This window comes from Artemia franciscana, chromosome 12, assembly GCF_032884065.1.
Source record: "Artemia franciscana chromosome 12, ASM3288406v1, whole genome shotgun sequence".
NCBI lineage: Eukaryota > Metazoa > Arthropoda > Branchiopoda > Anostraca > Artemiidae > Artemia > Artemia franciscana.
This window is the reverse complement of record NC_088874.1, coordinates 16,029,203-16,056,542: the sequence shown is the minus strand read 5'-3', so window position 1 is coordinate 16,056,542 and position 27,340 is coordinate 16,029,203. Positions and strand designations below refer to the sequence as shown.

At 35.3% G+C, this 27,340-nt stretch overlaps 2 protein-coding genes across 2 annotated transcripts in view; both read left to right on the top strand.

The window, feature by feature from the left end:
- LOC136033741 (alpha-1,2-mannosyltransferase ALG9-like) overlaps positions 1-27,340 on the top strand; it is an 86,321-nt gene that overhangs the window by 10,552 nt on the left and 48,429 nt on the right. The gene's annotated exons all lie outside the window — the stretch shown is intronic.
- On the top strand, positions 103-21,398 carry LOC136033745 (alpha-1,2-mannosyltransferase ALG9-like; the record flags this gene model as incomplete). The annotated part of the gene is given in 7 exon segments (XM_065714643.1): positions 103-305; positions 2,616-2,733; positions 4,109-4,219; positions 9,045-9,132; positions 12,551-12,745; positions 15,355-15,468; positions 21,197-21,398. Coding segments are annotated over 6 exon segments (763 nt in total), but the record flags the coding sequence as incomplete, so codon positions are not given.

Genomic DNA, 27,340 nt, shown 5'->3' with positions numbered 1-27,340 from the left:
TATGAATGATTTTCTCGAAATGCTAAACTTTTATGTTACAAGGCTTTGGTGGGAGATGTCAAACTCTTGCGTAGAAATCAGTTAATAAAATTTTTTTTTCAGCTTCATAACCTACTATATGGTAAAGGATTTCAAACATGGGAGTACTCACCAGTGTTTGGACTTCGTTCGTATTCATATTTGATAATTCATCTTATACCCGCAGCGATCTTTAACTGGTTAGCAGGATATAGGATTATGGTTTTCTATGGTGTTCGCTTTTACCTTGCCTGCTTGTGTCTCAGCGGAGAGCTATTTCTTTGTCGGTAAGATTTGTTCGGTTTAGCCCTGCTAGGCTTAAATTTTAAGTGGCTTTCACTTTTTTGTTTTTTAAATATTTTTATTCCTATTTTTAAGGAAGATTCCAAAGCTCTGATGCTTTGACTCACCAGCGAATGGACTGTGGTCGTATGTGTAGTTGTTAATTCATTTTAACAACCTTATTTCAACATTCACAAAAAAATTTGAATAGCAACGCTTTTTTTCAGTTGATGCTCTTCTTAACTTCTGAATTTGAAGAAGATGCATAAAGGCTTTAAGAGAAAGAGTAAGCTGCAGGGTGTCTTGAAAATTCCTCGGCCTTGTTGTTTTCCCATTCGTTTTGGTAAAAATGAAAAAAAAAATTGAAAACTTCAGGTTTAAGGGATTATTTGTCTTTGGAGATTTCAAAGTTTCGAAGTTTCATTAACAACGTTTGTTTTTGTCTTGTTTTTCTTACTTCTTTTGTTTTTATGAATAGCGGAAAATGTTTCTGCTAACATTGATTCCTAAAAGATTTAGTTTTCAGGTTTGGGCTTACCACTCGAAAGCAATTTACCTAGTTAGGATGTCTTGAAATCTCATTTACACAAACAGTTTTAAATGTGCATCGTTTGTAATTCATAAATATGAAATCAATGAAAATTACATATCCAGAATCGGCCGAAAAAGAACAAGAAAGTTCAAGATAAAAGGCGCAAAGATTAATCGACTAAAATTTATGAGTCTGATATGCAACTAGTAAACCTTTTACGTATTTTTTACTCTAGAATTAAGGCTGTTAAACTTCCTAAGAATAAGTCGTATCAGCTGAATGTACAGAAATCAAGTTTGACTTGTTTTCTTCTTTTTGGGACCAAAAGAATCTAAAAACCTATGGGCCAACATTTTTTCCATCAGTAAAATAGCTCTTTGAGACGCCCAAACTTTATGCATGACACGTTAGAGTCTGCCATGTTTCCTTTTTTTACATTTACGTACGTCTTTTGCTTAAGAAAAGCTGGGACCTCAGGGATTTTTCTGGTTAACGCAAAGTTGATCAGCAATCACAAGAATAGATTTACTTATTGACAACTTTCGATCAACAAAACCTTTCGTGAGAACAGGAATTTTTATTATTATTGGAAAAAAATTAAAATTTTTCCAATGTCACTTGAAAATTCTTTATTATTTTCTGTCTATTGCGTCGTCTTCGATTAAATACTTAGGTCTTCTGTACAGCTAAGATAAGAACATTACTTGAACTCTTTGCCTTCATACTCCTGGGCCTAACCTGAAGGTAAGCTATGCTAAAGTAGCCCCGGTGAAGTATTCCTACAATCAGCAAATTCTGATAAAGCTAAGTAGAGCCGTGGCATTACTAAATGTCCTTTATCTTTCCTGACTTTGGGAATGGTTCACAGAAACAGAGAGACAACAAGTTAAATCCGAGTCATGCAGATGTTTGCGTTTCTTATACGTATGCCGCTCTTCGACGGAAATTCACCTCTTTTGAATAAGTATCAAATTCCTGATCTATGTAAAGTTGTGGCAGAGCAGGAAGTTAATGCTAGAAAAGATGCCTTTGAACATCTTTATGACTTCCAGCTGTGGCGTGTAATATTTGAGTTAGGAATGTATACAACAACCATAATTTGATCGCTCATTGTTGAAGTATTGTTTTTCGTCTCTCTTTTTTTTCTTTATTCCACCATGTCGTTGTGTTGTTAGACTAAAATGAACTACCTATCTATCTATCTTTGCCTCGCGTGAATTTGTGGATTTAAACTAAAACTTATGTTCTAAAACGAAAAAAGAGAGTTCACATACGAATACTTTAGGAGATAAGTAATTGGAAGCCAGAAAATATACCTTATTCTGCATAACTTATTTAAAAGCTCTGAAAAAAGAAGATAAAAAGCAAATGTTTACACGCCACCCCGTTTGCTTTTTTGAAGCTTTGTCTAAAAGAGAAGAAATAATTCTTTGGGAAGCCCTCTAAAAGCCAAAAGTATTTATCCCAAATTTAACATTTATTTGAAAAAATGCAGAAAAAGAAATTCAAGCACTTTGCTAAGATTAGAAGAAACAGCCTAAGACGATACGAAGAACAAGAAACATATCATTGCTGCCCGTTTAATTATGGCAGACGGTACCACACGAGATAGCACCACGTACCTCTCTCAATCTCTCCCTCTACATCTTCTCTCCCTCTTTCTTTTTCTCTCCCTCCCTCCCCCCCCTCTCTCTCTCTCTCTATCTCTTTCTTTAACTGCTTTTACTTTTCTGAGTTTTCCAGTTCTCGGAGTTTAAGGCTATTTTTATTTTTCTCCTTACAGGCAGACAATGCGGCGCTTCGGAAAGGACGTTGGTTTGTTAACTTTTCTGTTTCTACTATTTGGCAATGGGATGTTCATATCTGGTTCTGCCTTTCTACCGTCTTCGTTTTCAATGCAAGTAATTTATGTTTTGCCCTTATCTATGTTTAGAAATATATTTTGGATGTATCACCTTTCCATATTTAATCCTACCCCGCCGCCAAGACTCATCGGAATGTCATTGGAGGGTAGCCCCAACCCCAAGGAAAATATTCCACGTTTTTTATTGACACTTTCGTTTTTTATTGACACGGTCTTATTCGTAGAAAAAGTATTTTATAGTTTTTTTTTCTATTAGACTCTATTAGACTTTTTCTATAAGGTTATTTTACTTTATTTCTCCTTATGTTTGGTTTGATAAAGCTCTTTAATTTTGTTTAAAAAATTTGTTCTGTATGTTTCCCATTAACAAATACTATCTGTAAGTAAGTAAATAAAAAAACAACAAGTTTTTCAAATGAAAGTAAGGAGCAAGATCAAAACCTAAAACGGACAGAAATTATTACGTACAGGAAAGGGATTGCCCCCTCCTCAAAACCTCGCTTTTTACGCATTTTTTCTTGTAGAAATAAAAAAAGCTATTATTATATTTAAAAGGCCATTGTGTTTCAGGAATCGTTCTTAAAGAATTGGGACAAAAAGCTAAAACTGTAGCGTCCTGTTTTTCTAGTCCTTTTTTTATAAATTCCAAAGGGCATGGCGACCAACCAGCCGCTTGGGGGTTCGTCGGGGGGGTGGCATTTTCAGAGGGGTGATTCTCCGCGGGGGGATTTTTCATGGAGGGATCTTCCAGGAAGGTATTTTTTGTGGGTATTCTATGGGGGGTATTTCCTGGGGGGGGGGGTAGATGCTGGCCAGCGACAATTTATGCCCTTACGAGGCACTTTATTTTCACCTTTTCCTGACAGTATTGTGATCTATCAATCTGTATATTTGCTAATTGTTTATTGCTTTTTGTCAATTTTATGTGCTACACCTTGACAGCTCAATTCTCAAAAATAAACTTCCTTTTATCGTAGTCTTTGGGGACCAGTATGTATCGATTATTACGAAAAATACTTTCTAACATTTGCCTTATTATAAAAATCACAATTTGGCTCTCTGCTTCTTTTAGTGGAGTGTGTGGGACCTGATTCATCAAAAAGCGTCAGTATTTCATTATGGCTACTAGATTTGTGTATCATATCGCCATTCCTTAAATTGTGCTACTTAAATTCTATTTTCCTCTTTAAATAGATTGATTGTCGTAGTTAAATTAAGCCTACATTAAAGCGGGGAAAGAATTAGAAATATCAACCTAAAATCTTGGAGATTGCTTGGGAGGTCGCCGAAGTAGAAACCTTTAAGAGGGGGAGATAGAGGATGAGTGTTTGTCAGTGTTTTGGCCTCAAGCGCTTAATGTTCCGGCGATTTTTCAGCAGTAGTAGTACCTAATTGGAAGTTAAATTTTTCAGGTATATGACATTGTATTCTATGGCATCGTGGTTTGCAGGACGTTATCGAAGAGCAATATTCTACACTGCTGTATCAACTATTATTAGTTGGCCTTTTGCTGGTCTTATTGGGTGATTTATTTATATATTTCTTTTTAGATTGTCTTAATTAAATGCCAAACATGTTGTCACGTTAACGGGTCATTTGCCAAACGGATAAATTTTATTTAATAAATAAAGGAGAAAACTAACAATTAAGATGCATTTCTGAGGGTGTCGATTGGTAGGGGAGTAAATTACCCTTTATAATTTCTTTAGAAAAATATCTTGTTCGGGCATTTTCATTGAAAAATAGATTAGTTTTTGAAGATACATTTTTTCCTTCCCCCCAGTATTTTCATGGGTTTGTGCCACTCCGCATCGTTGGCCTTTATTTAATTTAAATCGATATTTTATTCCGGTCAAAAGACCATATACAAAAAAAGAGAGAAAAATAAACAAACAACAAAAACAGATAAATAGGGAAACGTTTTCAAGTTCTAGTTCTTATAATATCTACACAAATTTCACTGCTTTACAAATTAATGCTATAATACATGATATAACTGAAATGGAAATGTTTCCAAAGGACGCCTACAAAGTGAGTTATGCTCGAGAACCGGTATCCTTTAACAAAAACAAAAAATTACAGTATAAAAGTAATGAAAAAAGGAAATAATAATGAAAATTAGAATACTAATACAAAAAGAAAATGAGACACCACATTCAACTGATAACCCACATTTCAAATTAAATATTAACCTTAATATAAATAGAAAGCAGCACCAGCATTCATGGCTAATTATTATCAATTAAATTTAGTTTTAATTTATTTCTAGAAAGCAAAAAAGAAGTAGCGTGAATCCACATAACTATCATAAATGTTCCAAAAGCTTTATTATTGAATTTTTAGAAGAAAATCTAGATTGTTTAGTATGAATTCTAAAGCAAGGCAATTTTGCTGAATGTCATCTTAAACTCTACCTATTCTAAATATGATACACAAACTGCATTATTTGGAGATTCGTATAATTTTTGCCAATTAGGCAGTGAAAATACGAAGTTGACTCTGATAGTAACACAATTAGCTCATTATCAGGGGTAAGGGGACCACAAGCAGTTTAGAAGAAGCGCGGGAAGCTAGATTAATGTGATCAAACATAGGTAAACTAAAATCTGCATACAATTAAGTAGTATTGACGTAGCCATTTGGGTTATGCAGAAACTGCAGGAAGTCAATGCACGGTGTTTTGAGATGACGCTTTGAAACGTTAAAACGTTTAAAACGTTATGAAAAGTTTTATTGCAAACATGGGGCACTCCAAAATCAGTATCACAATAAGAATGGAAAATAAGATTTTTGTCAGTTGAATAATAACTAAACCAGTTAAGCTACAGATTGCATCTGAGATAACTGACCTCATGGTATGGCTAACATGACCATCATCAAGCAAACGCTTGCCAAGTGTTGTACGAAATAACATTATCAGGAGCATTAACTTTTCCGAATCCTGAGTAATATATTAAGTGCACTGGGACGAATGCCTAACTCTACAAGGTCATCAGTATAACTTATAGTGTCAATCCATTTTGATCCAATGTGGCAACCAATTCCGCTTGCACAGGCTAGGCACTTACCAAGATCAAGACAATAAACAAAAACAGAAGAGTGGATAACTACCATATCCAGAAGAAACGGTGGACTTGTCTCAGAATTCGAATGAATCATAAAAGCCGTTCTGTCAACCAAAACAAAGGTATTGCAAATAAAATAAGGGAATACCATGCTTCTTTAGGACGTTAAAAAGCGTCAAGTGGTTTAAACGGTTAAACGTTTTACACACATCAACAAAACAGAAATAAGTATAAACATAAGGAGTGAAAACAGTGAATGGAACTGAAAGGTATTTTTATAAGTAAACTGATTACTATGAGTATCTAAAAACAAATTCCAGAGGAAATGGTAGCAGATGTTCTTGCAGTTCTGGCAGATTTGAAGCCAAAACTATTGGAGAAAAATTGTCTTGAATACTAGAATCAAACAGGCAATTTTTCTATATCACGACTTGTACAAACGTTATTAAAGAATCGTGAAGTATCGCATGATTAACAAGCATTGAAAAATTAATTGCAAGGAAGTGTGAAACGTCCTCCATACAATTTTGCATGTGGTATGAAGATATCCACTTACGACCTCCAGTGCACCTCAAGTCGTGTTGTCCATAACCTCCTGTTGTGCAGATCCAGTATCAAAAGCTAAACAAATTGAATTTTCAACTTGATTAAAGGTATGTTAAAAATAATCACGCCAGAATAGAAGAATTGTTGAGGGTAACGAATTGCCTTCTGCCACTGATACGAGTTAAAGCCGCATCAAATTTCTACTTTAATAAAGTTTACGACTAGTTGTATCAGAGATTCCTGAGACCCCATCCAACGAAATGCAATACAAAATTGATTGACTTAAGAAAGTTTCACGCAGTGGTTCTACATCTACGGAGCATCCTTGGACGGTAAATTTCTAATTTGAAATAGGAGAGTGATTACAAAGTGGATTTGCGAGGGCAACAAAAATTATAATAACAGAAATAGTGTTATACACCGTGAGAACTTTCTCTTTAAGATTCATGTATGCGTGTACTATAACAGCAGTTGACAGTATCTTCATCGAGCATCACACGTTTGAGACAAACTGACACGGCTGCATCATGCTAAAGCAGCTCAAGGGAGAAGGTTCAGTCTCTAGAAGTTTCTGAGGAATAATCCTAAAAGTCTTATTTATGAAGACAGCCAGACATTCAGTAAAAAACGGGTGAAACGTTAAATAAGACCGTGAAGAAACAAATTATAGTTGTTCAAATATTATTGTTCAAATTATAATAAGAGTTGGAATATTTTGACTCCACCTCTGAAAGCGTTTATCAACAGGGGGAGGGGGGACTTGGCTTCAATAAACATGTGAAAAAATTAGAAAATAAGAAAATAATCACACGCTCTACAAAAAAAGTGAAAGAAAACTTGCATGTAAGCAAAGTTCAATGTATTATTTCAATTAATAAATCTCAGCGCACAAGTAAGGATGTCTCTTGTCTTAAATATCAAGCTGAAATATTCGGAATTTTATTGTTATTTAAAAAAAAATAATTTAGTTTAAAACCCTAATTATAAATTAAAGTTTGACGGTATAATATTTTTTATATTGCTATAGTTGTAAATGGAAAGGCGGTATGATCTTAAGGAATATTTACGGTACGAGCACATGGGAGAGAGAAAGATTTAGAACCTGTAAAGTCACACTAGACTTGAACTTTACATACAGTTGGAAGCTGGTATTCTGAAGCTGAATGGTGGAGCTTAGACTTAGTAGCTTATGAGTTATCTATGAATTTAAGTAACTTAAGACCAAAACAATGAAAAGAATCTGAAAGAGACAAACGGGTCTATGGCCACTAAAGAAAAACAAAGAGAACAAAGATCAAAGGAATATTTTGCCTGTATAAAACAAGTCGTCTTCAGCGTAGAATAACAAAAAACAAAAACAACTAGAATCTGTAGCTAAAATAATATAAATAAAAAAATACATATAAAACTAAAACTAACCTTCATTTTCCTTTACTGGCCGTAGACCTGTTAGTCTCTTTCAGATTATTGTCTTTGTTTTGTCATGGCTGGCCAGTTCGGCTTTAGATCTTTTAAACTTAAGATCAGTTACTTGAGCTACTTAAAACACACATATATCATTAGGAAGAAAAAGGCTGTAAATATTTTGAAGAGTATGCAAATTTATCATTAAAGACGATATTTCTGAGCAGATTAGTATTCAGGTCATCAGCAATCAATATACCATAATTATTAGCATGAGTACTGTAGAAGCCCCTGTGCAATCATTTATAACTGGTGATCACAGTAGGCAGAGTCTGGCCAGCAATTCAGTTAAAGAAGTTCACTAAATTAGTAGTTATTAGTTACCATAGACGGTTTGATCTATTTTTGAAGACAGACTTCATGTATGTTTTGAGAACTGCATCTGCTTTGTCTTCCATGGTTTCTTTCTGTAGCTTTCCCTATTATTTTATGTTTGCTGGGAGGGCCTACCGGTTCTTTCCTGTTTGCATGCTCGTGTATTATAATGATCTTTATATGTTATCTGGCTTTATTCAGGTAATAAAACTACACAAATACTACCTTCTGGTAGTCTGTTTCTGTTTCTAGAGTTTGTTCTGATTTTTCAAAATTTAACAAGACTGTACTTTTCTGAAGATAGGATAAGGATGTATACAGGGAAGTTCCTCCAGGTATATTTATATCACACTTTCACCTTGCGTTTGCTCAGTCCAATTTTACGAGCACCCATCTATGCTCGGTCCTGGCACATGCTCAGAGGAGGGAGGGAAGGGCTCACACTCCCTTGAAATAGCATTATTTGTACGGTTTGTCAAAATTTCTCATTTTATTTTTGAATATTTAACCTACTTTAAATATTTTCATCCCTTCTGCCTCGCATGAAAAATTCCACGTATATACCTAGCCTTAATGTTTTTGTGATGAAGGTAAACGAGGGTATCCATATGCATTTTTCATGTAGGCAAGCTTATCGAATTTCTTCTACGGAGGTGAGGGGGGAGAGTAGAAAAAGTGCACTTTTTAATTACGAAATATCTGATAGTTTTCCACTTCATTGGATCTTTCAAGAAACGCTAAGGTCCCTCTTAGGGATCTTAAAACTGAGAGATTTCTGTTTTTTGACCTTGTTGTTACCTAACAATGTAACTTACCTGAAATATTTTCATTATTTTGATTTATATAATGTTTTATCCTTCTTGATTTTTTTTTGTGACATTGCTCTTCAAACCTTCAAGTTTAAGTGATTCTACTATTGATTTTTTTTTTCTAAATGGTTGCCTTATATCTTTTTCAGACTTCCTATAGCAATAGACATGGTTTTTATGCGGAAGGATTTGTTTTCATTCGTGAAATGGAGTATGCAGTCACTGATGCTGATTTTGGTAAGCCTACGTTTGCATTAAAAAACAGAGTTGTCCTTCAGAATTTTCGAGGTAGTTACAGGTCCAGCTGGAATTAATCTCATCTCTATTCTGCTCTGAAGTTTTCAACCTTAAATATTTACATTTTATAAACTTATAAATAATTATGGTTCTAAACATATAAACGATTACCACATAACGAAGTCTCTAAAGACTTTACCTTATTCAGCATGTTTCTTTTCCTACCCAGAAAAAAAAGATGGAAGTTCTATACTTGTTCTTGTCTATGGTCTTTAACCAATCAACGTGGCATCTCCAAGGACTTTTTGCAGACTGTTTGAATTTGTAACTGAAGATCAGAGATAATCAGTACATAGTCTTGATCAAACCCATTTCTGCTATGAACTGTAATTATGATGACTTCCATCATTTATACACGAATATATAACCAATTGTTCTTGTTTCACGACCTTCGGGAGGTATTCAAAGTAACTTTCCCGCACTCGATGATGAAGCATAGTCTTCGTGATGGAAAGTTCGTTATTGCGGTAGAATCCTAAGAAGTATTTCATCTGTTATTTAGGCGCAAACGTGAGCGCCTCCTCTTTCACATTATTTTTTTTTGAGACAAAGAATAAAGATCTGAAGAATCTTGGTTAGAAAGAAAAATACTTAATTATTTTTCAAATGGTAAACCGTGTGTTTGAGCGCAGGGATCTTCAGTTTGAATATAAAGTCATAATGTACAATAAAGCAGATTTCTTGAAAATCCATGTCACAATATATGAGTCTGAGGGAAAGAGGATTTGGAACCTATATTTTTTTTTAGTTACCTCAGTGACCAGCAACCCTTTTAGTTCAAAGAGCCAAATGACATTTTTACTACTGTAAAATATCCAAAGATGAGTCAAAGTAAGGGTAGAATTTACTATCCATAGTAATGTGTGTATTGTTCGCTTTGTCACCTTCAGTTAAAAATTTGCCTTTCAGTTATAAATACCTAATCAAATATCTAATCGAACCGATAGTTTGTAATAACTTTGTTTATCCAGCCTAATCGTTTTAAGACCCGGGGAGAAAAATCTATGAAGATCATTAACATCTACGTTCAATAGCTCTCAGCTTTTTGTGAAACGAACCTACAAACCTTAGACACAATTCCAAAGACTTTAAACTCAATACCAATATGTTAGCAAACGATAACATTTGGTTAATGGCAAATAGAATGTCTTACTGCACACGTAGGGCTCTTACCCCTGACTGCTCAAATAAATATCTCAGAGCTCGTGCTTAAGCTATTTTCCCTTATTATTTCCCTGGGAAACTACAGATAAAAATTCTTTCTTTAATTAGTTTGATAGCACGGTGAGATGTGATGACTGTGATTGTAAAGCAGTAATATTGCTCACGGATCTTACATTAGATTCTCTTAGAAACATCCAGCACAAAAACTATAATGTATTTTGGAATGAATATGTAAAAAAGATAAAGAATATGGCATTGGACTTTACAGTCCCTACCAGCGGTTCTGATCTCTGTTTCTTGGCCCTTCAACCAGGAAGTGCAATGGGAGGTTGGGGGTCTACCATCCTGTATTTTCGCACACCCTTCCTGTTTACCTTCCCCAGATTTCTCCAGGTACCCATTTTGAGCTGGGTCGACTCTGGTTTAGCTTACAGAGTCACGCCACTGACCCCCGTCCCAATGCACTTGGCTAGGCTACAAAATATGAATATCCTAAACTGTGTGGAGTACCCTGATTTGCAATTATTCATATTGATGTGTTGGTTAAGAGATGTTTCAACGAGTTTGTTCTTATTTTTGCTAGAGCTCATTAAATCTATTATTGCAACTTACAATAACTATAAGTAAAGACATTTTTATGGACTCGGCGATTTCCGTGAAACTTGAAGTCCTCTTGTTTCACATAGTCAGGTTTATATATATAATTATATATAATAATGATGTTTATTTATTTATTTATTAAGACCCAACTGCAGCAGGCTCGGGACTTGTTGCAGAAATACAAACAAAAAGCATGGTATAGTGAGGACCAGACTCCTAATAAGAAAGCAGGGAAGCTGTTAGAAAAAAAGAAACACATAGAAAGCAAACGTATACGTTATTATAAGCCATTTTAGATAATGACTTGTTTGGGATAAAACGATGATTGTACCAACCTGCTTCTACACGATTCGATACTACCTGCATCAGCAACAGATGGCTGATTCAAATTCAGTTGCAATCACTCGAAGGAGAAAGATACTACTCACTTCAAATCCACTTTACGAAAAGAATGTTGCCAATTATAGTTTGAAATAATTTTTTTTTGTTGTGGCTTGAATGCCTTTTATTGTAAGTTAGGATAATCAAACATAAAAACGTAATTTTACGCAAACAGAAAGACTGTTCTTGTATTTTTGTCGGTCGATGCTTTCTGTGAATAAAAAAATTATTCATATGTCTTCCGTTGTTTATCCTAAATATCCAAAACCCTATAATCTCGGCATAAGAATGCTTTCAGAAAATGTTTTTTTTTTCTTCAGAAAATCCACTTCTCAAGAATGCACTCAAATTCCAATTTTAATTGCATCATTTCCATATTTAAATACTCAACTACAATCTTTCAAATGAATCTCGGGGTTCAATTCCCTTTTTCGAATTTATCAGAATCAGGTCTATCACAAGGTTTAAATTAGAGTCCGAAAATTCACCTTTCAAGGCTTTATGTACCCATCTTCGAACAAAAAGACCACTAACCTCCACTCTAGTAGCTGATACGCAACTCCGATACTCCATCACCGATACTTTTACTGGATACAAGTTTGTAATAACTACTATTTTCTTATGGACTGAGTAACTGCGCATCAGAATGACTTCTAAAATTGGGAGTGTATTTAATTACCCTTCGATACTTCTGAGCGGATTGGCCGTCTCACATTTTTTGTAATATAATATATTTGGGCCAGAATTGTGTTATAAAAAAATGGTAAGAACTGGTACTCGACTGTGGTGGAGTTTATTGCTGCTAAAAAGGGCAATATAAGTCAAAATTTCTGCTTAAGTGGGCCTTATTGATTTAGTATGGTGCGATTATCCTTGGAGAAAAAACGAAAGCTATTTGGAAAATATGAAATTTGCTTATTAGGCAGATAGAATGTCTTGTGGCTCTCTGACCCACTGAATTTCGTTGCACTGTTTTTCATCTATGTCGCACCACTTTTTGAGCCATTGAACCCCATTCCCAAATTTGCCGGCGTTGGTAAGGTAGGTTTGTTTTACTTGTTATTATTGAAATATGCATATCACGTTGGCACTCCTTTTTGCTGGTGATAACACCTCCCCCCTTCTTGAAAAAAATATCTTGTCGTATTGGTGGGATCGCAATTCTTGCAATGAAAAATTAGTACCATGGCTGATTGTACATTCTCTTTTCTAGGCTCCAATGATGGCTATTGAGTATTATTACTATGGAAAGATGACTCTTCCAACTCTAAACATTATACTTTACAACGTTTTTTCTTCGCATGGACCTGATCTTTATGGCACTGAGCCATTCAGCTTCTATATTTACAATGGTTTCCTGAATTTCAATATAGTCTATTTAAGTTCCTTAGTAGTTTTCCCAATATGCGTAAGTATTTGCTTAACCTACCTGTCTGTTTGTTTTTTTTTTTTTTTAATGCTAACAAATAATGTTGGGACTTCGTTATTAAAATAGATTGTGTCTCATAGGGAAACTAATATCTTAGGATGTTTTTTCATCTTTGCACATTCAAATATTGACCCTTTTAAAGGCCATGACCAAAGACATATCCCGAATTTGTTTCGAGGGGAGGGGGGGGGGGTGTACAAAAAAGACAAAACACATCACAATTTGTTTGAATGCATTTTTGTAACCTTTTTACGAGCCAGACACAAATTTCAGGGTGGGTGTTCAAATCTGGTATCCCCCTTGATACGATCTTGGCCGTGGCCTATGAAAATGCGATATGAATACAATTCACTCTACTATTACAGCCCCGATTAGCTATCATTTGTTGCCCCTTGTCTGTTAGTGCATATGCGTGTGTGTTTGTGTGAATATGTTTTTTTTCTCATTTTGTGATGTTATCTGTTTTTTTTTCAACTTTACAAAACACATCACATTTTGTTTTTATGTATTTTTGTAACATTTTTACGAGTCGGACAAAAATTTAAGGGGGTGGTTCAAATCTGGTACCAGAGGAGCCATTTGGGGGGGGGGCAGGGGTGGGTAAATGCCCACCCCAGATTTTCCAGGGGGCCCAAGCTTCCACCAAAAAGGGTCCTTTGCCGGCCATAATAATAACACTATTTGCTATTAACCATTGTAAACTTTAAAAGCAGGTTAGATACATAATCTAATTCTCAAGTTCTGTCAAATGCCCGTTTCCTAGATGATTATATTAATATTATAAATTCTGAATATTTGCAGTAATTCCTCTAAGTTGATAGACTAAAATAGGTCAGTTCCTGGCCTATCATTTCTTGATGGAATCGTTCCTTGTTACCTTCCAATTGCACTACATAGAAGCAATAACGCGAGCGACGAAATCGCTGTCTCAGCAACTCCATGCCGTCGCCGTCGACTTGGTTATTTCTCGATCGCGCACCCTGATTCAGGCCACAAGAAGCAAACTCACAGACCTGCGTTCAGATGCTTCATTTGTATCGCTTTTCAAGAGGGCTAAAGAATTTGCAACAGAACTCGAAATTGAAGTACCTGCTGTGAATGGACCCGCGACTAGACCCTCCTCTGTTGGTCAGAAAGGACGACCTTGAAGAATTCAAAAGATCACCAAGCATCGGAAACAATTTGTGACAACTTTGACGCTAGGAAAGAATTTCATCGAATCTGGAAATTGGACTACTACTTTGGCGGATGAAATGAAGCAAGAATACTTCAAAATTTTTGACCTTCTACTAGCCGAATTTGACAGAAGGTTCACAGATAACTTGCCAGTGCTGAGTACGCTCGAAGCCTTGGATCCAAGCTCAACCAAGTTTATGGACACAGAGCTGCTCAAGCTTTTCTCTTCTTTTTACGGTGAGCTGGATATCGACAGCATTCTTCTCGAATCTCAAGCTGGTATTGCCAAGCGTTTCTTGCTCAATGAGGAGAAAAATTCGGAAAAGTTTCTAGACATTGTCGACCATCTTCAGGCATTACCAGTGGCCTACTCAGAAGTAATTAAAGTACTTCGTATTGCTGCCACACTTCCTGAGACAACAGCGAGCAATGAGCGTTTGTTTTCTAGACTAGAAATAGTGAAAAAATACCTGCGGGCTACAACAGGAGATGATCGTCTCAGTCACCTCCTTTTGATATTTGGAGAAAAGGATTTAGTAAAAAATTTGGACTACAACCAGCTTGTTGACGATTTTGCAAAGATGAAAGCTCAGCGGTTCCCCTTGTTACCTTGAATGTTGTTATATTTTTTTTCTTGTTTTGGTTTTTATTTTTGTAAATATATTTGATCTGGAAGATTTCTGCTGAAGGGGCACTGAGATTTTGGTTACAACCCTCTGCATAACAATGAAGGTCACTTTCACCGACGTATTGTTTACTTAAATAAGAAAGTTTCTCGCTGAGGATTGCCAGCCTGTAGTCTGGTTGAATTTTCCACTTTCAGTTTAATCACTTAACCTCGTTGATTGTATTCTTCGTTGTAATAATTAATCTTAGAGGTCAGTGTGGCTGAGTTCCACATTTGGTTATAGTACATTTCCAAGCAACACACGGGTGCTGAAAATGCATTTTTACTTAGAATATTCGATCAATGTGCTGCCAAAACCCAGATTTTTGATGTTTCCCTTTAATAAAAATTATATCGTTAAGCTAAGGTCCAAATTATAGACTAAATATTGGCAAGGAAGTTGTAAATAAAGTTGCTGCAAATGTTTCCATTTTTTTTCTTTTTCTTTAAGAAAAAGGCCTTGGAAGTACCGTTCAAAAAAAGAACGTGTAAAAAAATTTTTAATAATTTTATTGGTAAAAAAGACAAAACTAGGAGTAAACCATAAATGAGAGTAGAAGGTTTTGTGTTCATAGCTTTATAATTCTTTGATCTTCCTTTTCCTCTGATCTATTTCAGACTCGTACAATCTACTTTCCTTTCCTTCAAACAAGCCTGTCTTCTTTAAGCATTCTTGGATGTGTGAATTGTTATTGAAACAAAAGTATAAATGTCAATGGGAACATATCTACTCATCTTTTTTTAGGTGATTGCTTATTCCATGAACCAACTTCCGAATCACCGTACCCTGAAGGATTGTTTTCTTGTTTTTCTACCTATGTACCTTTGGTTCTTCATCTTCTTTTGTCAATCTCATAAGGTACTTCTATTACTATTTTCTTTGCTCGCAATTTCTTTATTTTGAATTTTAAACGAAGGAGATTTTGCTGTTAAAGAATAAGTTACTAGCATTGTAGGTTAATCTGGGTATTCTTGAGCTTGATTGAAGAAGCTCGGATGTTTTTAGGAATTATGTTTTCTATACTATATTAATAACCGAGAGATAAATTTTGGCAAAAATTCCAGTCACTAAATTTAACTGATTTCTGCAGATGAGTTTTGTTTCATTACAATTGCATCAAAGAACCTTATGAAGAAAGTTGAATCTTAAAAGTTGAATGCTATTGAGCATGATATAAGTTTGATTGAGAAGTGGACTAGTTTGAATAAGAAGAAGTCTAATTTTGTATTGTTTGGCAGTTTTATTCGGTAGATAAGTTGAGATGTGGAAATTCAATTATTAATAGAGTGTATTCGACTAGGTATTTGGACATTATTTTGAATGTGACGCTTAGTTTCCCTGATCGTATAAACTGTACAACATTTAAAATTGCCTGTGATGTTGGATTTATCGGGAATTTACAGCATATTTGTCCAAAATTCGACCTTAGACTTTTGTATTTGTTCCTTTGTCCATTGCTACCTTTTATGTTGTTGATCAGCATGATCTTCAACTTTTCAATCGTATCTGAAAAACCTTAAAACCGTTCAGAATTCTGCCGTTAGGATTTTAGCAAATTATGGACTTCGAGATTTAGTAAGAAATGTGTATTTAAAACTGAATATTCTTCCTCTTGCAGGTATTTTCCTTTTTTAGCGATCAATGTTAATGCCTGACATTATTTATAACTTTGGCCTAGATTGTTTTGAGGGTATGTTTATAACTGGTGTGGATCTTCACCATTGTAGTACGGGAAACGCAGATGTATTTCTTCGGCCACAGTGTGAAACGACCCGATCACAGTTTTCTGCTTGACACGTCTTGCCAAGTTCTTGGAGGCATTTACCAATAGTGGTCGTGCATGATCAAAGTATTCTCCGGTTTTTGTTTATTTATTTATATAGAAATATGTGTTGGAAGTTGGAGTTGGCTGAACGAACCGAAAGGCTCCTTGGCGATTATTTTTATAGATTTCTTTGTAAATGCAATGATTCTCGTCGGAAAAAAAGAAAAATTTAAAATAGCCTCTAGTAAAGATTTGTAAAGACCTCGATTTCTAGATTAGACTTGATGGAGAAAAAAAAATAGTGGCTGAGGAAAGTGGCACACATAAGTAGTGTTGTTTATTGTAGTACTGCGATAAAATTCTATCTGTCAGTTCGTTACTAAGTCTGATTACGAATTTTTTGGTAACCATGTAGAATACCGACTTTTCTCTAGTAATAAACCTCGTACTTACTGCTTCATAACTAATGGCAAAACAAAAGCAACCCTGACTACTGTGGGTATTAAATATTTATCTAAAGCGGCTAATTGTACGTGATACAACTCATTTACACTATATAGTAGCTGAAAAATACTATTGAGAAAACCACTGGGAACAATTCTTGGCTGTACTTGAACGGCTCCGTAATACATACACTAAATTCCAAAGTGAAATTTTTATATGCCTCTCTGGCTGATCCAGCTCGTGTGGCGTATATTTTCCCTTGTATAGGCCGTACCTCTGGTGCTAATGAAATAACTGTCAATATCTAAAGTGATATGGGTAGCAATTCTCCTTTTAGGCCCATTCACAACTAGATTTTATATGCCAAGATCTGGCTATTGCTACTCTAAGCCAATCAGAATTTCTCCTAAAATTTTTTAGCCAATGAGAAATTTCTATGAAAAATCTGATTGCCTCAAATTAGCGTTAGCTAAATCCTGGTGTACCCAAATTTTATTGTGACGACTGGGCCTTTAGCGTATTACCCATAAGACCATTCAGGTTGACCAGATCGAAGCTCTCAGTCAATGAGCTAGTGTTTCAGATTGAACCGAAATAGTTCCAGCATTTTAAAGGTATATAGTTCTGCGTGCTACTACCCATTAACTTTCTGATACAGATGATTTCGGTGTCTTTACGGTTAATGATTCTCGGTCATCTTAAAGATATTATTTAAATTTAAAGATAATATTCCCATAAAACTTATAGAGAGTTAAAAATGGCATCTTCCGGCTAAAGCTGATAAATTTGCGAAAACACTTGATCTCAGATATTAAAAACTAAGAAGCCATAATATTGGGCATTTCAAATAAAAGCAGTGCTTAATAAGTTTAGTCTATCAAATATAATATATTTATGACTGAAACATTACAGAATGACAGAAAAGAACCACTCGAAAATAATTTTGCGATTTTCAAAGTGTGCAGAAGACAAATCGAGGATCAAGAAAAGTAGTTTTGACGCAATGGTATTAACAATTCCGACAATATGAAGTGCTAGCTAAAATCGAACAAGTATTTTTCCTAGGGTTTTACTGTAAGCTAAACTAAGATCCTAGTTTTTTGAAAACTTTGTTTCAAGTCTAGGAGAGTATTGTTTTGGTACGGTTCGGGAATAAGTTTTATGAGAATTATAAATGGTCCCATTTGAAGGTTACTTGTGTCCAAGGTTTGAGGTAGGGAGGAAAGACTGAAGCTTTTTTTTAAGTTAGTATCAGGTACGTAGTTTAGTGAGAAATGCTCTTTTTCAATTTTTATGGCACTTGGTATTAACCAAGTGACATATAGCAATCGCAAATTTTGTCGGTCTGTCTGTCCAGGTAAGCTAGGACGTTGAAATTTGGCAGGCGTATCATGGACCGGACCAAATGAAATTAGAAATAGTCGTTTTCCCGATTTGACCATCTGGGGGGGGGGTGGGGGGCCGGTTAATTTGGAAAAAATAGAAAAAATGAAGTATTTTTAACTTACGAACGGTTGATCAGATCTTAATGAAATTTGATGTTTGGAAGGATATCGCGTCTCAGAGCTATTGTTTTAAGTCCCGACCGGATCTGGTGACATTGGGGGGGGGAACTGGGAGGGGGAACCTAAAACCTTGGAAAACACTTAGAGTGAAGGGATCGGGATGAAAAAACTTGGTGGGAAAAATAAGCAGAAGTCCTAGATACATGATTTACCTAACCGGAACGAATCCGCTCTCTTCGGGGTAGTTGGAAGGGGAGTTAATTTTGAAAAATTAGAAAAAATTAAGTGTTTCTAACTTACGAACGAGTGATCGAATCTCAATGAAATTTGATATTTAGAAGTATCTTGTGTCTCAAAGCTCTTACTTTAAATCCCGACCGGATCTGGTGATATTTAGGGGAGTTTGGGGGGGGGAACCTAAAATCATGGAAAACGCTTAGATTGGAGGGATCGGGATGAAACTTGGTGGGAAAAATAAGCAGAAGTCTTAGATACGTGATTGACATAATTGGAACTAATTCGCTCTATTTTTTTAATTCTGAAAAATTAGAAAAAATGACGTATTTTTAACTTATGAAGGAGTGATCGATCTTCATGAAACTTCATATTTAGAAGAACCTCGTAACTCAAATCTCTTAGTTCCAATCTCAACTGGATCCAGCGTCATTGGGGGGCAGTTGGGGGGGGGGAGGGCGGAAATCTTAGAAAATACTTATAGAGGAGAGATCAGGATGAAACTGGATGGGAAGAATAAAAACCTGTCTAAGATACGTGACTGACATAACAGGACTGGATCTGCTCTCTTTGGTGGAGTTGGGGGGGGGGGGGTAATTCGGAAAATGAGGTATTTGTAACTTACGAACGGGTCACCAGATCTTAATGAAATTTGATATTTAGAAGAATCTTGTGCTTTAGAGCTCTAATTTTAAATTCCGACCAGATCCTGTGACATTGGGGGGAGTTGGAGGGCGAAACAAGAATTCTTGGAAAACGTGAAAATTGGAGTATTTTTATCTTACGAATAGTTGATCGGATCTTAATGAAACTTATTATATATAGAAGGATCTTATGTCTCAGATGTTCCTTTTTCGACTCGAATTAGATCCGGGGACAAAGGGGGTTGGAGGAGGGAAACATAAATTTTGGAAAACGCTTAGAGTGGAGAGATCGGGATGAAACTTGATGGGAAGAATAAGCACAAGCTCTAGATACGTGATTGACATAATTGGAACGGATTCGTTCTCTTTGGAGGAGCCGGGGGGTGTTGAAAATTGAGGTACTTTTAACTTTAGAACGGGTGACCGGATCTTAATGAAATCTGATTTTTAGAAGGAATTCATGTCTCAAAGCTCTTATTTCAAATCCCGACCAGATTTGTTGACATTGGGGGGAGTTGGAGCGGGAAATCTTGGAAAACGCTTGGAGTGGAGGAATCGGGATGAAGGTTGTTGGATAGAATAAGCAAATGTCCATGATACGGAATTGACGTAATCGTACTGGATCCGCTCTCTTTGGGGGAGTTGGGATGAGGGGCTCAGTGATTTGGCGAGTTTGGTGCTTCTGGGCGTGCTAGGACGATGCAAATTGGTAGGCGTGTCAGGGAGCTGCAAAAATTGACTTGATAAAGTCGTTTTCCTAAATTCGACCATCTGATCGAATCTTAATGAATTTTGATTTTTAGAAGGACATCGTGCCTCAGCGCTCTTATTTTAAATCCTGACCGGCTTTTCCTTTTAAAGGCTCTGATTTTCCTTTTAAATCAATCTATTGATTCTTAGAATTTTTTAGAGCTCATACCATATGAGCTCTTGGCTCTTAGCTGTTCTTGCCTCGTCACAAGTGCCATATGAGCTCTTAGCTCTTGTTAACTCCAGTGTTTAACTAAAGAAGCAATTGTGATCTTTCTTATTTTTTTGTTTTGCTAGGTCTTTTCCCCTTAATGCAAACGTTTATCTTTTGTCCATATATGTGTGATTCCAAATATGCCGCGTCTTATTGGGGGTATCAAATATTGGTCCTTGCTAAGTTACTGAACAATAAAATCTCTATGTTTTCTAATCACTTATTACTAAAAATTGCCAATAGTATTTTTCATATTGTTCTTGCTTTTTCGACTTAAGTTTCACAAAAAGTTCATACAAACGTTTTTTAATCCTATATTAGATTAAGATTACTTTGTTTAATTGTAAGTGTTCATAACTAACCTAACAGTTTTGAGACTTTTTTCAACGGATCTCGTGCCTTAAGCGAATAGTGCTCCGTTGATTTGAGATTGGATATTGATGATAGGAGTTAGTTGCGTAGTCTCTTTTAAAAACAGGAATTCCACATCAGCCCTTTGGCGTAAAAATTGGAAAGCATTAATAATTTAATGAAAACAATTGGAAATATGAGTCAAAATTATAAAACCTAAACAGTCAGAAAGACTAAACTACAGATATAAGGATTAACCACAAACCCAAACATATGCATGAACAAAATACACAATAACAAAAAAGAAGGTAAAATAGAAATTAAAGAAAGAGGAAAGGGGAAACTCGGGAGCATTACAATGGTAAAAAAAGCTGGCGGCTTCATGTTCCTTGTTCACTTGTATATTCCAGTTATTTGATGGAATGTTGATAGCCCCACCTTATAAATACCATTTTTTGGAGGGGTAAAGATCACATTTTGCCTCGATTGGAGCTGTATGAGCAATATCCGATGATGGGATATTGCTCTGATAAAGATTACACTTTCTTTCTTTTTCATGTATATCTTCCGAAAGGCTCTTTGATTATTCCCTCTTCTATCTTTATTTACACACTAAAAATAGCATTTAAACTTTTTTTTCTTGTAGTAACCTTTGCCTCAAGTTTTCATTCTCTTTTAGGAGGAACGATTTCTATTCCCTGTTTATCCGCTTATCTGCTTAGCCGGTGCTGTGTTTGTAGATTCTGTTGCAAAAATAGTAAACTCAGTTTGGGTTCACTTTCACTGGCCAGGACCAAGATTGGTTGCTAGTGTTTTTCGATACGGTTTCGTTTTGATGTACATGTTTTTGTCCATTGCTCGGATTTTGGCGATTCTTAAAGGTAATACTACTACTACATATTGCAATACTTAGCTGCTTCAGGCCAAAACAGCTTCACATGCTCCTCCTCCGCCACAGTCTGTTCAAAATTTCACCTTTTGCTTCCTCCCATGAAGCCCACCTGCCTTTCAATCTTCCCTAATTACCTTTTTCAATGTCGACTTGTTTTTCGTTTCGCCCCACATCAACGATCTATCATCCTTAAAGTAATATGTTGCTAATTAAGATTTTGTTTGTTCTTTTTAAGTTTAATCTGTCTTTACTTTTATATCAAAAGCCTGGGTTTTCCATCTAATTCTTGTTTTTCTTTCTGTTTATAGCGTTTTGAAAAGAAAATCTGATTTCTTTATTAGAAGGAACACATATATCTGGATTTTGCATTTTTCTCCTCATTATCGGTCGCAGTTTAAAATTATGTTCTTATGTGTCTTAATATTTGTATACTTAACTTAAAAACAAAAAACAAAAAGACTATAAACCTCTCTGAAAGAGAGAAGGAGAGGGAGGACCAGAGAGAGAAGACTTGCAATGCTTTTTTCTCTTATCGTACAATTTTCCAGCTTATAAAAAATTATTTAGCGATTTGGCATATCAAAAAGTCTTTTTTTCTGTCACAATATACTGTAGTAAACTAAATTTAGAATTCTTATTTCGTCTTTTACCAAAAATGAAATAAAATAATTTTTCAAGGAAGTTTCGGTTTCAACGCAACCTGAATTTTTGTGGGTTTTGAGTTGCAGATTTCTTTTCATTTTAAGCTTAAAATGAAAATTTTCTTTCCTCTCTTTTTAACTTTCAAATTTGTTATTTCTCTTCATAGTAAAATTTAATATTAAGTAAATTTAAATACATGGAAAGATAGAAGTGTAAATTCAAGTCACAGACGGGTTTTTCTATCTGTATGAGTACAGGATGCCCTTTGTCTTCCTCTCTATTCGCACACCTCTCTATCTTCCCCAAAATTTTTGAAACTATCACAAATGAGGGTGGTGTACTGCCCCTGAAACTTCGAATTTCAAAAGGCTAGAGTGTCACATATATTTTGCTGAAAATTTAAATTTATGTATTTTCATAGTTCTCCAGTTTTCATTGTAGTGTTAAAAAATTAAAATACTACTCGAACTTCTAGGAAATTACTTTTCTATATTGTAACAACCAATCTAATCTTATTTGTCTAATATGTTCTAAATTACGGTGAATGGTTTATTCCTTAAATTCATTTCTTTCAAATGTATTGAAAAGGATTATATTTAATTAAATTTCTCATTTAAGCTGTTTATTTAGTTTTCTATAAAGTGCAAATGAAGCTCCATTCTGAGTTGGACTAGATAATGAGTTGGAAAATCTTCTTCGAAGGATTTAGGATGAAAAACTATACTTATTAGTAGTGGAATTTCATGACATAAAACATATATGATAGTTCATTTAGTTTTACTGTTTTAAAAAGAGTTTTTTTTTGTCTATATTGTTTGAATCCAAACTCATTAACTTTCTCTTCCCAAATTTGGAAAAAGGAGATATGTTTAAAGATTTGTCTGTTGCATTATCCTGACTTTGACGTCTGGCATCTTCTTCCCTGGTATCTCTTCTTCCTTTTTCTTATTGATGGCAATACGATTGGGTTGGGGGAGGATGTATTATACCCGAAAAACCTTTCAAGTAGTCCAAACACATTTTCAAGGGAACATCGCACTTTTTGTTCATTTAAACAAGTAAAAGAAGAGAAAACTTTTGGGAATTTCGGCCCTTGGAATCTGTCTGCTGATCTTTCTTTGGGTTAGGAACACGAAAAATTAACAGGCAAAACTTAAAAAAAATGTCTTCTGAAAATATGCATATCAGTCCTAGTAATTTATCATTAGGCTTATTCTGGATGATTTAGGCAAGTACTGTTAAAACCTTTGACTTTACCGCTTACATTTTTTTTAAGTTTTGGTATTGTTTTCGTTATAAATCGGGGATTTTAACTTCATTATACAAAATGAATTCAATTGAATTTATTCAATTGAATCAACTAGCAAAGCAACAAATGCTGAAATTGATGATGTATTGTTTCGCTAATAATAACAAATAAAATCTTTTAGCAGGACCTGGCACACACTGCTACAGACTAGTGTTCGGCAATAATTTGATTAAATGAGATATTGATATTTTTACTTTCGATATTCGATAATCGATATATCAACTTCGATATTTCTTGTCTTTTTTTTATGATGAGATTGATTATGATGATTTTTATTTCTTGTTTTTTCATGATGAGATTAACCTTAGGGTTGGGCAAAATTCAATAACAAAGCAATTCAATAACAAAAAAAGTATGTGCCAGGTGTGCCAACTTGGCACACCGTACTACAGACTAGTGTTTGGTGATAATTTGATTCAATGATATATCGATATTTTACTTTCGATAATTGACATATCGATACTTTTTATTATTTTTTTTCTCAGATTAACTTTATAGAGTTTGGCAAAATTCAATAACAAAGAAATTTAATGACAAAAGAGTATTTTGCTAAAAAAATATCCAAGTTTTGAATAAAATGTAGGAAAACTTATATTACATGAACGCATATTCCAAAGACTCTGATTTGGAATGGCTTGGGCTCAGGTTGGAGAAAAATAAGCTACTGGCTATTTTTGGTTATAACATTCAGCAAAATGTCAATATTTTTCTCCTGATAATTGGTTCAGTTTCTCAGTGATTAAATAAAATAATATTTTTTTTTCAACTGAAAGTAAGGAGCAATACTGAAACATAAAAGAACAGAAATTGTTCTGTATATGGGGGATATAACCCTTCCTCAATACCTTCCTCTTCACGCCGAAGTTTCTTTTTGTATTTTAACAATCTCCTAACTTTAACAAGACGGCATTTTCTGTCTATGAAAAATCCCCCTCCAGAGAAAATTCCTCTTTAGAAAGTTTTGCTCGCGTAAAACCCCCCTTCCCCTAGACACTTCCATCCCTGCTGAAAATCCCCCCAAAAAACTTCTTGCGGATAATTCCGCTGGGAAAATTATTTTTAGCCTATTTTCTTTTGAAAAAACTTGTTTTTCGTCTAATTAGAAGAAAAACAAGTATTTTTCTAACCGTTCTTCAAACATGCAGGAAGTCCTCTCTCCGTGGAAAATTTTCCTGGAAATTCTCCCCTCCCAATGTCTCAATGGAAAGTTTCTCTCGCTTGAAATTCCTCCATGGAAATCTCTCCCGTGAAAAATCCCCTTCCCCATTTGCATTTGCCTATTTGCATTTTTTGCCATGAGACAGATCACGGATGCGTGTTAATTTGTTTTTGTTTTGTTTTTTTTTGTTTTTTTCCCAGGGGTGATCCTATCGACTCACTGGTCCTAGAATGTCGCGAGAGGGCTTATTCTAACGGAAATTAAGAGTTCTAGTGCCCTTTTTTAGTGACCAAAAAATTGGAGGGCACCCAGGCCCCCTCCCACGTTCATTTTTCCCCGAAGTCACCGGATCAAAATTCTGAGATTGCCATTTTATTCACCATAGTCGAAAAACCTAATAACTATGTCTTTGAAGACGACTTACTCCCCCACAGTCCCCGTGGGAGGGGCTGCTAGTTACAAACTTTGACCGTTGTTTACATATACTAATGACTATTGGGAAGTGTACAGACGTTTTCAGGGGGATTTTTTTTTTGGTTTGGGGGAGGGAGAAATTGAGGCGGGGTACGTGGGAAGATCTTTCCATGGAGGAATTTGTCATGGGAGAAGAGAATTTCAATGAAGGGGGCGCAGGACTTTCTAGCATTATTTAAAAAAAAGAATGAAAAAATAAATATGAAAAGTTTTTTCGACTAAGTAAGCAGCAACATTAAAACTTAAAACAAACAGAAATTATTACGCATATAAGGGGTTCACCTCCTCGTAATACCTTGCTCTTTACGCTAAAGTATTTTTAGTAATTTCAACTATTTATTCTACGGCCTTTGTGATTCAAAGGTCATTCTTAAGGAATTGGAACAAAATTCAAGTTTTAACGTAAAGAGCGAGGTATTGACGAGGGGGTGAACCCCTTCCTATACGGAATAAATCAGACGAATATATAAGTTCGTTACGTAAGTTAATTCGTAAGTTACGTATATTTTTTACTAATGAAAACGTCCGTAAAAAATTAAATGTTCTAGTTGCCTTTTTAAGTAATGAAAAAATTGGAGGGCAACTAGGCCTCCTCCAAAAATTAATATGCAAATTTCTTTTTAATTATTTACGTGCAGAGAGCCAAAATCAAAACATGCATTTTTAAAAACGTTCAGAAATTAAATACAAAAAAGAAGTTTTTTTAACTGAAGGTAAGGAGCGACATTAAAACTTAAAACGAACAGATACTACTCCGTATATGAAAGGGGCTTTTCTTCCTCAACGCCCCGCTCTTTACGCTAAAGCTTTTTACTTTAAAAAAAAGTTAGAGTTAAGAGAAAAAGAGTTAAACTTTAGCGTAAAGAGTGGGGCGTTTAGGAGGAAAGGCCCCTTTCATATACGGAGTAATTTCTGTTCGTTTTAAGTTTTAATGTCGCTCCTTACTTTCAGTTAAAAAAACTTGTTTTTTTTTTATTTAATCAGCCAATCAGACTTGGATTTCCCTCTCAGAAAGCACATTGGTGGCGGGCATGGACAATAATTTAGGTATTTCTGAGACGATTCTATTTTCTGAATATTTCTATTTTGTATAGGTATTTCTGAGACCCGTATTACATGACTTCTGTGACTTGAGTGGATCAGTTTTTCTTGGAACTAAAGACTCCCTACTGAAAATGTAGAGATCTGGGACGTGACAGATACAGCTGCTGACGATGCCTGTCTTGCATTGTCTGCTGAAACTTCATCATGTGATCCCCGGAAACTGGCTTGACTATTGACTCTGCTCTTGCATCTACTGACACAGATTCCAGTAAGAACCAATCTATGTATCTTGCTATTTCACTTGCTCAATTTGGAGAAGAACCTCAGGTGTAATATACAAGTGATCTGAACAAGGCCTATAAGCCTAGAAGGTATTATATTTAGCCAAGCCTTTTGGAGGTTCTCACCAACATTTAAGAGCCCACCCTCACTAAACGTAGATTGAGAACGATTTATGCCGTTTTATGGACATACCTGTGCATGCTGTGTATCTTTATATATGAGTCAGTATATTGAATAGATTATTCTTCTTCCCGGTCATTTGTGAAACAATTTTCTACGTTGGATCTTTTCTGCTGGACGTTCACGGGTAGATACCAGAAAAAGCCGAAATAATATCGTTTTCTATATCGATATTTACGTTTCAATATCGATATTCGGCGTGATGTATCGATATCCAATATTGCTCAACACTACTACACACATTGACTGAATATTTATGGGCACAACATAACTGGTTTCAAAGAGGTTATTTCAGAGCTCTGTTGATATTATAGTTAACTACTCGTTCAGAGTAAACAAATTTCTTATGATTCTTCTTTGTAGGAACAGGAAGAAATGCAATTTATACTTATTTAATGTATAATAAATCAATACCATCCTATCCTAACCTCAGGACTGAAATTCCAAGGTCCTGGGGGAAAATTCGAAGGAGTAGTAACCCTGACTGGGAGCATCTGTTTCTTCACAAGCCTTTTTCCATCCATCTCTGTTATCCTCTGTGTAAGGTCATCAGTTATAGTATCAAGTGAACAACCCTTGATGCCAAGCTCAGGACTGAAATCCCAAGGTCTTGTTGAAAAATTGAAAGGAGTGGCAATCCTGGATGAGAGTAGCTGTTTCTCCGTAAGCCTTCTTCTATCCAGCTCAGTTACCCTTTGTGTAAAATCATCCCTTATGTTATAAAGTGAACAAGAGATGCAGGGATCATTTAGGGAAGTACTATGTTGCTTGCCTTATGGAAATCAATTTTTCCGCTAATGTTTTTGGATATTTACCTCAAATGGGTCTCATCTATCTGGTC